At 57.6% G+C, this 12,580-nt stretch overlaps 1 protein-coding gene across 2 annotated transcripts in view; it reads left to right on the top strand.

The window, feature by feature from the left end:
• The window catches only part of CXXC5 (CXXC finger protein 5), a 34,563-nt gene extending 24,568 nt beyond the window's left edge, over positions 1-9,995 (top strand). For both annotated transcript variants that reach the window (XM_055431360.2, XM_055431361.2), the window contains exons 2-3: positions 6,338-7,404; positions 8,959-9,995. In XM_055431360.2, coding sequence (XP_055287335.2) covers positions 6,499-7,404; positions 8,959-9,003 — 951 coding nt within the window. In that variant the 5' untranslated portion in view covers positions 6,338-6,498 and the 3' untranslated portion in view covers positions 9,004-9,995. The remainder of the gene's footprint in view (positions 1-6,337; positions 7,405-8,958) is intronic.
• The last annotated feature ends 2,585 nt before the right edge of the window (positions 9,996-12,580 follow it).

Raw genomic sequence — 12,580 nt, 5'->3', positions numbered from 1 at the left:
CCCTGGCTTGTCCTGTGGTGAGGCTCACTGGGAGGGATATCCTAAGAAAGTGTGGGCTCTGATCCCAGGCTAGTGTCAGCTCACACAGCTCCACTTTGGGAAACCTTAGTCTGTGATCCAGGAGCTCCTGAACAGGGAGGCAATCATTTTCTCACAATTGCTTATCAAACTGTCTGTTCTAAATGGGGCAATCATAGTACTTCCTTCAGAAAGTGGATATGAGGATTCTTTGAGGCAAGGCCTGTCCAGTCTGGCACATAGAAAGGTCCCCATATGTGTTAGCTGTTACCCTCATGCTGCCATGTTACAGAAGGGGAAACTGGCTCAGAGGCCATATGCCACGGTCACACAGTAAGGAGAGTCCTCTGGCTCATATGATGTTTCAAAAGAAGGAACCTGGCCCAAAGGAGGTGCCTGTTGAGGAAGGCCTTGTCTTTATCAGAGGTGTCCAGGATCCTTACCTCATTTCCTAGAGCCCCAGGTCAGGGCATACCTCCTGCCTGGGGCCTCAGTGTTTCTGTCCATGAAATGGGTTGATCTCCTCCTTCAGCTCCTTTTGGGAGCTCTGTAAAGGCAGGCAGAACCCCATATTCTCCTAGGTTTTCTCAGCATCATGTTTCAGTCCTTAGGGAAGGGGGTTGAGCCTGCCTGAGAAAAGGGGCATAAAAGGCCAGGGAACGTGGAGTCAAGGAAATAGGACTGCAGCCTCCACCCTCATTCTGTCCTTGGCAGTTGGTCTTGGGGTGTTAGTCTTAGGGAGATAGTGGCATTGAGGGCGTGGCCCACTCCAGACCATCTGCTGGGTGCTAACAGTGGTCAATGTGTCCTTGTGTGTGTGTGTGTCCATCCATAGCTGGCTGTGTGCCCTGGTTTCTCCAGTAAGGCCTGCATTTCTCCTGGCCTCCAAGACTGATGTCCCTGTATGTGTCTCCTTAGGCCTGAGTAGGGCTTTTTTTTCCCCTCTGGAAACTCCCCAGGCTGAATCATGGAAATCAGAGATGGAAACCCCCACACAGACCCAGTTGCTCAGCTTAGTTCAACCACTATAGCCTGTGGTCAGCCCTCCCCGCCACCACTGGCCTGCCCACCATCAGTCAGTCTGTCCAACTCCCCCTCTCCATTGGAGACCAAGGACACCAGCCCATCAAGGTGGGTTGGAGGGATGTGAGGGGGTGTAGCATGCATGTCAGGAGTAAACACACAAATGTGGGGAAGGGTGCAATGAGCCAGGGTCTGCAAGTGTGCAACGCTGGTGGGCTCTACCAGGCCATGCCTGGGATCCTGAAGGCCCTGATAATGCTGCCTCTTCCAGGAAGCCCTCCTTCGACAGGCGGGATGGCTGTTCCAACCAGCAGAGGAGTAGGGGATAGTTGGCACAACTCCATAAATTCACTAAAAATGATTAAATTACATACTTTGGAATGGGTGAATTTTGTAGTATGTCAACTATACCTCAGTAAATCTGTTTAAAAAAAATCCCGTTCTTGACCTCAAGACCCCACCCAGTTGAAACCCTGCCAACCTCACAGCCATACCTCGCCCCCGCTTCCCCATTTCTTGGGAACCCTTTCAAGCTTGTGTCCATGTTGGTAACCTCTTCTTATCCTTAACTCACAGGCTAAGCAGCCCCTTCCTCCAGAAAGGTCCCGGTGTCCCGCTCGACCCTTTCCCCACCCTCCCGTTTCACGTTGGTTCATGTGCCCATCGGCCCAGCTCCTTTGTGACCCTGCAGAGCAGTGCCAGTCTGGCCTATATCTTCCCAGGACCACAGGGCATGGGGCTGCGGCTGCTACTGTGTGCAAGGTCTAGAGCATCTCACCGTGGCCACCTGGGTACAGGTCTCCGTGCAGACAGCTCCAGCCCCACCCCCTGCCCATTGCTGTGTAGCCTGGAGGACCCGGGACAGAGCCCTGCTGAGGACAGTTTGGGCTCCCCTAGCACAGAGGGTGAAGTGAGTGCTCTGCCACCACCTCTGGTGACCTCATTGCCAGCTGGCATTATGACGTCACCGGTCCAGCATTCCCTGTTCCTGCTTGGATATCTCCAAGCTCCCGGGTGCGGACATTCCCCTGGGGCCTGTGACAGCTCGTGCCCCCAACCACGTAAAGGTGACAAGCATGGTAACAACCGGCAGGGAGGGGGTGAGGGCAGCCTTGGGGTGGCTGGGTCACCTTTCCCTGGTAAAGCAAAAGCAGTCACAAAGCAGGGTGACTAACACTTGGGCTCTGGATTCAAGTTCTCCCCTTACAGGGAACCACTCTTTGACTTTGGCCCAACAGCTTGAAGCTCTCTGAACCTCAGTTTCTTCATCTCTGGAACTGGTCCATAGTTCCAGTTCCTTGAGTCCTGGGGAGGAATCTGAAGGGAGAAGAGGACATGTAGAACATGGGAGCACAGGCACGGGGACACAGTAGGTGCTCACTAAATGCCAGCAGATAGGGTACGTTAGATAAGGGAGCCTGAGTGTCACTTGGCGAGAGCTGGTTAGGGAGGGGCTGTGCCCCATATTTTGGGGGGCTGGCCCGGGTCTGGGAGTAGAGGGAGGAGTGGCCCCAGCTTTGACTGTCTCTCATGTCCCAGGACAGCCAGTGAGCTCCAGCCCCTAGGAGGTGGGGCCCCACAGCTCCGCCCTGAGACCAGGAACCCCTGACCCCCAGCCCTCCTTCCTGTCTCTTCTTCCCCGGCCTTGGACCAGAGTGGGCCAGGGCTCATCTGATCTCCCTGACCTCTGCCTCCACTTCCCTCTCCCAGGGGCATGTCCAACTGCCTTCTCTTGGTCCCCAGGGCCTCACATCTGGGAATCTCCTCAGGGTTCTGTCTCCACGTCTCTCAGATCCTCTCATCTCTGGGCTGGGCCAGGCAGCCTGCGTCTCTGAACCCAGTTGTCCCAGTCTCTGCTTCCCACGATGCTCTAACCTTGACCCTTTACTTGGTCCTCCCTCAGCCCCTTTCCCTGCCCCACCCCTGGAGTTCTAGGTCTCTGATGCTCTATCCCCACCACCTGTCTCTATTCTTCTGGCCCCACGTCCCCTTCTGCCCCCCAGCGCTCCATGACTGGTTCCCCCTCCACCCCCGCCCCCTGGGCTCTGTCCCCGCCCGTCAGCCCCTGGTCCCAGCTCCCGGCCGGCCCGGCTCCTGCATGGACAAAGGGGTCCTTTGTGGCCTGACCGCGGCTGGCGGGGCGGCGGGGCGCTGGCTCCGCATTGCTGATGAAACGGAGCCCTTTGTTGTCCCTCCTCAGGCGCAGTATTTCTTTTTGGGGGCTGGATGCGTTCCTGGCAGGGCCGATGATGGATGCGCCCGCCGCCGCCCGCCTGCCCGCCAGCTTTCCCTCCCGCTCATTCCCGCTCCGCTTCAACGCAGCCCCAGCTCCTCCCCTGCCGCCTGGGCACTGCCAGGCCCTTTCTGGCCTGGGAGAGGGTTGCTGTGTGCCTTGCAGTAGAGGCTGGGGCCTGGGAGAAGGTCTCCTCTTATGTCTTCCTCTTCCATGAGTAGGGCCCCCGTGAGCCCTGTGGTCAGTGGTCCGCTGGGACAAGGGTGTCAGCTTTTCCCAGGGTCTGAAGGAGATGGGCCAGGTATGGGACAGATCTGGGACAGCCTTGGTTGGGGACAAGGCCATGGGGACTAGAGGTTGGTATCTGCCCACCCTGGGGTTTCAGGACAGAGTTACCCTGTGTGCCAGTCCTCCTTGCGTACCCCCAACTTCACTTTCTGAAGCTGACAAACCAGCGTTTACTGCCTGTAGCACCTGTTCCATGACATATCACGTCCTCTGGGCCTGAGCTCAGCATGTCCCAGGACCTGCTGGGGGCGCGGTGGGCTGGGGGAGGGGAGTCCCTGAGGAAGGACAGAAAAATGAAAGATTGGAGAGATTCAAAGAGGGGGCCAGAGATGAACAGAACATGAGATTAGGTCCCCACCAAGAGAGACTCAGTATGGAGACAAAAGCAGAGAGAGACTTAGCCTGAACACAGGCCCGGCTGTGTGGCTGTGTCTGTGTCGGAGGGAGCTGACTTCTAATTGACCTGCCCGCCCCACACGCAGAGCCAGATCGTGGAGCTGGGAGGAGGGAGGGAGTGGAGCAAAAGCAGCGTTAATGCAGCTATCGATTTCTGCCACCAGCCTGCAGGCCTCAGAGGCGGGGGACGCACAGAGGGGCTGGGGCACAGACTGCTCCCCTCCCCACCTCTCCAGCCCGCGGGCGCCTGCCTCCTCCTGTCTCTTCCCTCACCCTGCATCAGGGGCTGTGGTCCAGGGCAGGGTAGTTGAGCTCAGATGGGCAGGGGCTGGGTGACTGGGCATGATAGTCACTGGCCCTGGTCTCAGTGGTCATGGGCCCGCACACCTAGCCGGGGTCACTGATGCCTGGAGGGGCCCTGATCTCTGATGGCAAGGGCCCAACGGCCAGCCTGGACTGGAGTCTTAGTGGGTAGAATAGAGCATAGGTATCCTGGGATGCATATATGCACTCCCCTTCCTTTACTCCTACTATGACTCTGACCCCTGTGACAACCCCCGGCCCAGTCTGGACACCTTACCAGGCCATCCTGGGTTTGTCCTAGTGGAATCTGCCAGCTTGCCCAGCTCTTCCACACCACTCATCCGCCTTCACTATGAAGGAGCTTAGGTGGGCCAGTACTTGCTGGGGAGGCAGAGTGGCTAGTTGGCTGCTGACGCCTGTCCTTCGCCTCACCCTGGAGAATGGAGCTTTTCCCTTGCCAGCACTCGCTTCTCCTCATGGCCACTCCTTAGCAGTCCTGGGCCAGGGGCCCTGCCTGCCCAGGACCTCGGTTTCCCCTTCTGTCAGTTCACAGGCTTGGGCTGGATGACCTCCCAGGACAGGCTGAGTTCTGTGACTGGGGGATGGTGGGGTTGCCTGGGGACAGAGATGCAGTGTGCACCACCCCCAAGCCCAGGGCGGGACAGGCCCGGCCAGATGTGCGCCTCCCCCTTGAGTCGCCAGCTGCTCGTGGCGGGGCCCCGTCCTCCCACCCCTCTCTTGGGGGTTGCTGGGCCGCGGCAGGCAGATGCTAGGGAGCCAGGGCTGATGAGGAAACTACCACTCAGCTCCATCTGGAACAGTTTCTTCCAGAGCTCTGGCCAAGGAGCCTGGCTGCTCACATGCCTTAGTCTTGGGGCCTGAGTAGAACAGGCTCTGTCTTGGGAAGGGGCACCCCCACACATGGACATTGCCAAGGAACAGACTCCATTCCTGAGAGGGTCACACGTACTCTCGGTCACACCTACTCTCAGTCCCAACTTGCAGCAGCCAGAGGTCCCTTTGGCCCAGAGTCCACTCTGCTCTCTGTTCCCACTGGAAGCTCCCTCCAGACCCATCTGGGAGCCAGGCTGGGGCACAGCAGTGAGGCCTGTCTAGAGACAAGGGTGGGTCCTGAGGTTTGAGAGGGAGTGGGAAGTATGTGCTGATGGGCGCACAAGGGTGGCCCCCTACTCTTACAGGAGGAGGCTTGTCCTCTGGCACAGGGCTGCCTGCCCTCTAGCAGGAGGGTACATGCTCCTTCAAATAAGGGCTCTGCGCTCTATTTGGCAAATTCTGTGAAACAAAGTCAGTTACCTTTACCTGCAGGACTTGACAGAGCCTTGAGATAATTAATGTGTATTAGGCATCTTGGGCTTCCCTGGTGGCTCAGATGGTATCTGCCTGCAATGTGGGAGACCTAGGTTCGATAGCTGAGTTGGGAAGATCACCAGGAGAAGGAAATGGCAACCCAATCTAGTATTCTTGTCTGAACACTATGGACAGGGGAGCCTGGCGGGCTACAGTCCACAGGGTTGCAAAGAGTCAAACACAACTGAAGGCTTAACACACAATTAGGAATCTCTAATGAGCATCCAGAGGCAGCTTCCATACTTGGGTCTGTATCGCCAAACTCTGTGTCCACCCCTCTTCTCCATAATTGGGTCAGTGAAAGATTAGGAAGCAGAGGGTAACCTCTGAGGTTAATGGAGCTCTCCCGCTCTCTCCACCCCCACTCCCCCGACAGCAAGGACCGCCTGCCTCCGTGAAGTCTTCCCAGACCCTAGCCTGGGGACCTGGCTGAGCCTCCACTGCGCTGCTGAGTGGCTGTGTATCCATGGGACAGTCAGTTCTTCTCCCAAACCTTGTCTTCCTCACCTTATCAGATAGGATATTCCTAGCCACTATTTGTAGGTTTTTTATGAGTCTTAACTGAGATAGTACAAATGAGAAATTCCTAACTTTGGCTGGCACTTGATGAATGCTCTGGTGAGGCTGTGGTGGTTACCGTGGCGATGGACTTGGTGGTGGCCGAGGTGTTTACCACTGCCCTGACCCTGTATCCTCTTGTCCCTACAGAGTGAAAGCACTTCCACGCGGACACCCGACCATGTACCTGCGCTGAGGGGCAACCCCCACCAGGTCTCTCTGTCCTGGGCAGCAGGGCCCCGGTGCTTGTGTGTGGACCCCCCGCAGTTGGCAGGCTCCCCCGGCAGCGGGGTCCGGGCCTCGGCCCCACCATGTCGAGCCTCAGCAGTGGCCCCCAGGACACTGGCGGCAGCAGCAGCAGCAGCACCAATGGCAGCAGTGGCAGTGGCCCAAAGGCGGGAGTGGCAGACAAGAGTGCGGCGGTGGCCGCTGCTGCGCCAGCGTCGGTGGCGGATGACACCCCACCCCCCGAGCGGCGGAACAAGAGCGGCATCATCAGTGAACCCCTCAACAAGAGCCTGCGCCGCTCCCGCCCCCTCTGCCACTACTCTTCGTTTGGGGGCAGCGGCGGCGGCGGTGGCAGCATGATGGGCGGGGAGTCAGCCGAAAAGGCAGCCGCAGCCGCCGCCTCCCTGTTGGCCAACGGGCACGACCTGGCGGCGGCCATGGCTGTGGACAAAAGCAACTCTACCTCAAAGCACAAAAGCGGTGCTGTGGCCAGCCTGCTGAGCAAGGCGGAGCGCGCCACGGAGCTGGCGGCCGAGGGACAGCTGACGCTGCAGCAGTTTGCGCAGTCCACGGAGATGCTGAAGCGCGTGGTGCAGGAGCATCTACCGCTGATGAGCGAGGCGGGCGCCGGCCTGCCCGACATGGAGGCCGTGGCGGGTGCCGAGGCCCTCAACGGCCAGTCCGACTTCCCCTACCTGGGCGCCTTTCCCATCAACCCGGGCCTCTTCATCATGACCCCCGCGGGCGTGTTCCTGGCTGAGAGCGCGCTGCACATGGCCGGCCTGGCGGAGTACCCCATGCAGGGAGAGCTGGCCTCCGCCATCAGCTCGGGCAAGAAGAAGCGGAAACGCTGCGGCATGTGTGCGCCCTGCCGGCGGCGCATCAACTGCGAGCAGTGCAGCAGTTGTAGGAACCGAAAGACTGGCCATCAGATTTGCAAATTCAGAAAATGTGAGGAACTCAAAAAGAAGCCTTCCGCTGCACTGGAGGTAACGGCGCCTTAGAGGGAGGTGTGTGGGCTCTTGCATCTGTCTGGCAGTCCAAACCCACCCCGTCCCCATTCCCACCTTTCCTGCTTGGGCCTGTGTCGGGGATGCCCGGCTGTCCCTGGGCTCTGGATTTCTCCGCCAGGCTCCAAGACACCAGTTCACTGCCCTGAGAGTCAGAGCCACATCCCAAAATGCCCTTAGGTTGTAGTCTGCAACTAGGCAAGCACACAATTCCACACGGGGGCCTAGCATTCCCTCCAGGCCCCAGGACTCTGAATGCCACACACCCCCCCTCCCCTCTCACCCCCTGCACCACCCAGAGTTCTGGGTCAGGTATTGAGATTCCCACACAGGTCCTAAGTCTGTGACTTTCAGGCATGTCCTAAAGTTTCCAGTTTGTGACCTAAGATTCTGAGACTCTCCCCTGCCCCATTTGAGGGGTTCTGTCCTGTAGATCCTCTGGGTTTGAGGGATAAGCCCTCCATTTGCCCCTTCAGAGCCCAGCCTTTCCCCCAAGGCTATCCAAGTATAGAGCAGCTCCAGTGCCGACTGCTCTGCTCTGAGGCCTGGAAGACCCTAGCTCTAGGCATCTAACTGACAGACTTGGGGTGCCTGGAGGACCCAAGTTCAGTCTGGCTGCATAGTTAATGGCCAGGGTTCCTATGGGCCTGCGAGGTTGCCTGAGCCTGGGATGTGGGCAAAGGCTGCCCACTGTGGATTGGTTTTGAGACGGCAGAAAGGTTCCCATGATGCTTTCTCTCCATCCTTGTGGCAGGGCCTGTCCTCATGTCCCCAGCCATGACAGCTTCACTGTGATGCCAGGCCTGGGTACAAAAGCATCTTTTCAGCCTGCTCTCCCTGCCCTGCCCCTCTGCAAATGGGCTTGACGCAAATGTCCAAAATGGTTGCAAAATGATAATGGCACCCCAGCGTGGCTATCCCCTCCACCTCACCCAGCTCTAAACCTCATATGTCTGCTCTCCTGCCCAGGGAACATATCTGGATGACACAAAGGCACCCACTCTCCTCTTGTGTAGAGACAGACAGATACACACACACACGTCCTGCCTTGTACACAGTCTTACTATAGACACAGCCTCTTAATAAACACAGCAAGCATCCTTCCACGTCACCACAGCTCCAGACACACTACACACTGTAGCATAGCTCAAGGCACACATCCTTGTGTGCATCCAGCGCACATGTGTACACGCTTATTCAACAGAAACGTTAACACAACTCCTAGAGGCACCATGGCCACCTGGCGCTTGTGGCCTCTGGACCAGAGAAAGGGGTCTTCCTGTCCGGAAGGAGGGTTCCTGGGCACAGTGGCTCAGCTGGCCTCAGGGTGCTCCGGGTGCTGCAGGCCCTCCAGTGGCCAGCGGGTCAGGCTCCTCTGGCCTGGCCAGGATGGCAGGAACTCCACGGGGTGGCTGCTTTTACTCCATGCCCATCCCTCCGCCAGGAGGCCATCCACGGGGGAACGTCTTTGCGCCAGGCCCAGCCGGACCCTGACTGAACTCTCTCCTTGTTTTTGTCTCCCGCCCCCGCCAGAAGGTGATGCTTCCGACGGGAGCCGCCTTCCGGTGGTTTCAGTGACGGCGGCGGGAACCCAAAGCTGCCCTCTCCGTGCAATGTCACTGCTCGTGTGGTCTCCGGCAAGGGATTCGGGCGAAGACAAACGGATGCACCCGTCTTTAGAACCAAAAATATTCTCTCACAGATTTCATTCCTGTTTTTATATATATATTTTTTGTTGTCGTTTTAACATCTCCACGTCCCTAGTATAAAAAAGAAAAAGAAAAGAAAAAAAAATTTAACTGCTTTTTTTGGAAGAACAACAGAGAGGTAAAGACGAATCTGTAAAGTACCGAGACTTCCTGGGCAAAGAATGGACAATCAGTTTCCTTCCTGTGTCGATGTCGATGTTGTCTGTGCAGGAGATGCAGTTTTTGTGTAGAGAATGTAAATTTTCTGTAACCTTTTGAAATCTAGTTACTAATAAGCACTACTGTAATTTAGCACAGTTTAACTCCACCCTCATTTAAACTTCCTTTGATTCTTTCCGACCATGAAATAGTGCATAGTTTGCCTGGAGAATCCACTCATGTTTATAAAGAGAATGTTGATGGCGCCGTGTCGGAGCCCCTCTGTAACCATCCGTGCGTGTGGAGCTGCCGCTAGGTGCTCCCAGCGCGGGAGGGGGCAGCCCACCTACCCCCGGGGCACCCACGGGCCCCAGAATGGGAGCCTCCCCAACCCTAACAGTGATGATTTTGCAAAAATGAAAGTTCTGTTCATTTATCCATTGAGATCTGGAGAGCCCATGTCTCTATTTCTGATCCTGGCTACTTACCTTAGAGAAAATAAGTCCTTTTTTCTGGCCTCACTGATGGCAACAGAAGAAAGGACTTCTCTGCGTGGCCCCCTGCCGGTAGGGGCAGGTGCCCAGGGGCCCCCTGTGGCCTGGGCCCCCTTGCCCATGGCCAGCTTCCTGCTGATGAACATGCTGTTTGTATTGTTTTAGGAAACCAGGCTGTTTTGTGAATAAAACGAATGCATGTTTGTGTCACGAAACACCACTGGCTTCTTGCTGTCCGGTTTTGGGGCCTGGCTTGGGGGCAGTTGCCGGGCAGGGGTTGTCTGGGACGACCTTGGGAAGGAGGAAGGACGGCCTGGGGACACTGAGAGTGGGATCTCTCGGGAAGTGAGGTCTTCACTAGCTCCAGAAATGGGGCAGCCGAAGCAGCCAGCCTGGCGGGCAGGATGGAAATGCTCTTCAATCTGGAAGTGGCTGGTACTGGAGCACCTCACCTGCCTGATTGTGCTCCCTGCCCCCTGCTGAAACCGGGACTGCCAGGGACCATCACTTACCTGGGGCCACCTTCTCTGTTCACCTCAAGTCACCAGGTCTGATCAGTGTAGAGTAGCCAGCAGTTCTGGCTGGGGGTGTGGCTGAGCTGCCTGTTTAGGTTCTCATTTCTTCATCCTTGCAGGGATCTAAAAAAGTGAAGCTGCAGGGAGCAGTTTCAGCCCAAGTTCATGGGGACCTGGCTGTGCCCAGCATGCACACACACAGACACCGCCCCCGCCCCCCGCAACTACCTCTACATACCCCCCTTCAGCGCTGCTGGAGTAGGGCCTGGAGGTGTCCCAGGCTTGGGCTCTTGTCTCCACCCAACCCTCCCCTCTCCCCGCTCCCCCTAGAAAGACAGCACAAGGTAGTCTGGGGCCTCTGAGGCGAAGTGTCTGGGGAAGTCACCACAGCCACATGGTCTAGGCCAGGGCAGCCTGAACAGGAAGGGGTGGCAGCTGCACACCCCAGCCCTGGACATCACAGAGGCTGGATACGTGCAGGATGCAACCATCATCCGCTCGACCAGGAGGGGCTCTTCCCACCCAGCAGCTTTGAGCCCGGCTGACATGGAGGTAGACTCAAAGAAGAACTTCCTGACAACATTGGAGCCTGGCTCAGGTGGGTGAGGGCTTTTCAGATGATGGAAGGGGCAACTTCTGAAGCTAAGTGGGCGGTCAGGTGGGGGGAATGTCTCTGCTATTGTTCCTGGGAGGAGAGAAAGCAGCCAAGTTGGGTGGGGGCTCTGAACCCCCGACCCCTCCCCGGGTGTCACAAGCTCCCTCCGAGCACCCGGAGCTCGGCAGCCTGGCCTGGCACAGCAGGGGCAGGGCGGGTAGTGGGAGGTAGCTTTCAACTTCATCTCTGCCTGGGAAAAATTCCCTTTCATGTGGCTGCCTGTGATCTCTCCAGGCGGCTCTGCCGAAGGGGGGCGTCCAGCGGGGAGCAGGGGGAGGTGTTACAGCCCAGGGCACCCTCACCCCCTGCACAAGGCAAACTGCAGCACCTGTAGAAGCTTCTGGGGACGGGGAGGGTCCTCCTTGGGGAAGTGGGAATGGGAAGCCTGGCCAGCAGGGGGCACCTGGGCAGGAGGCCTCGGCCTGCCCCCGCCTGGCTGCTGGCAGTGCATGGGCCGCAGATGGCCTCGGCCAGCCTTCGTTGGCATGCCTACAGGTGTGGGGTGGATGGCTCTGGTGCCAGCCCCGAGGGGGGTATGCCGTGACTCAGCCAGCCTGTCCCCTTTTCGCATGCCAGCCCGCAGCCCAGCTCCTGGGCTCACCTTCCATCACAGAGAAGCCTGGAGTCTGAGGCCCCGCACCTCTTCCAACTTTGTCCTCTTGGGCTGTGCTTTGTGGAGAGGGCAGGCCTAGGCAGGGGTGGGGATGACTGTGAGGTTGAACACGTGATGAGACCTCAGTTACCTCATCTGGGAAATGGGGACAATCATAGTTTCTTACCCCATCAAGTTGCCTGAGGATGAAATGATATCACTCTAGGGAAGGGCCTGGCTCCTTGTAAGCACTCCGTCAATAACAGCTGGTGCTGTTATTTTAAAACTATTACGCACCTAAATCTAACCAAGATGTCCCCCACCTCAGGGGGTGCATCCTCCCTAAAGCACAGCCACCCCACCTGCCATCTCTCCACAGAGTGGCCTAGCTGCTGCCCGAGCCTCAGACCCTGCTCCCGCATGTCCGCCTCTTTCTCTGTTTTTTTTAAATATTATCTTTGGTCTCACTGTGCAGCTTGTGGAGGTCATAGCTGCCCAACCAGGGACCGAACCCCAGCCCCAGGTGGAAGCACTGAGGGACCCCCAGTCCACCAGGGGATTGCCTGTCTCTGCCGTTTTCTGTCTGGCTCTGTGTCTTGATAGTCCCTGCTTGCTTCTGACTCCCTTCTCTGTGTTCTGTCACCTTCCCATGCGCCTCAGTCTCCAAGTGTCCCTCTCCCTCTATCTCTCACTTCTGTCCTTCTGTTGTGGGCTCACCCCTGCTGCTCTCCCATCTGACAGAGAGGTTCTTAGAGGCGGGCTCCCCTGTGGAGTTGAATGTCCAATTCCCCTCCCTGGGGGTGCCTTCAGCTCCCTTATGCTACAGTTGGGAGCCTGGCCTCCTGGTGCCCTGGGAACTTTACCTCAAGTACCCTGTACCCCTGCTTGGATGGCCGGGGGTGGTTGGAGAGGCTGGAAGTGAGCGTACCTGGGGCTGGAGATGAAACCAGCCTCCATGTGGCTCTGAGTGTGTGTGTGAGAGAGAGAGAGACTCTTAAAGGCCCTGACAACCACGTGAGGCCTTGCACAGCAGTGTGGCTATCCGTGACACA

Source organism: Moschus berezovskii, chromosome 8 (assembly GCF_049115385.1).
Source record: "Moschus berezovskii isolate FMDL1 chromosome 8, NW_MosBer_1.0, whole genome shotgun sequence".
In the NCBI taxonomy this organism is placed as follows: Eukaryota; Metazoa; Chordata; class Mammalia; order Artiodactyla; family Moschidae; genus Moschus; species Moschus berezovskii.
This window is presented reverse-complemented; position numbering and strand designations above follow the sequence as displayed.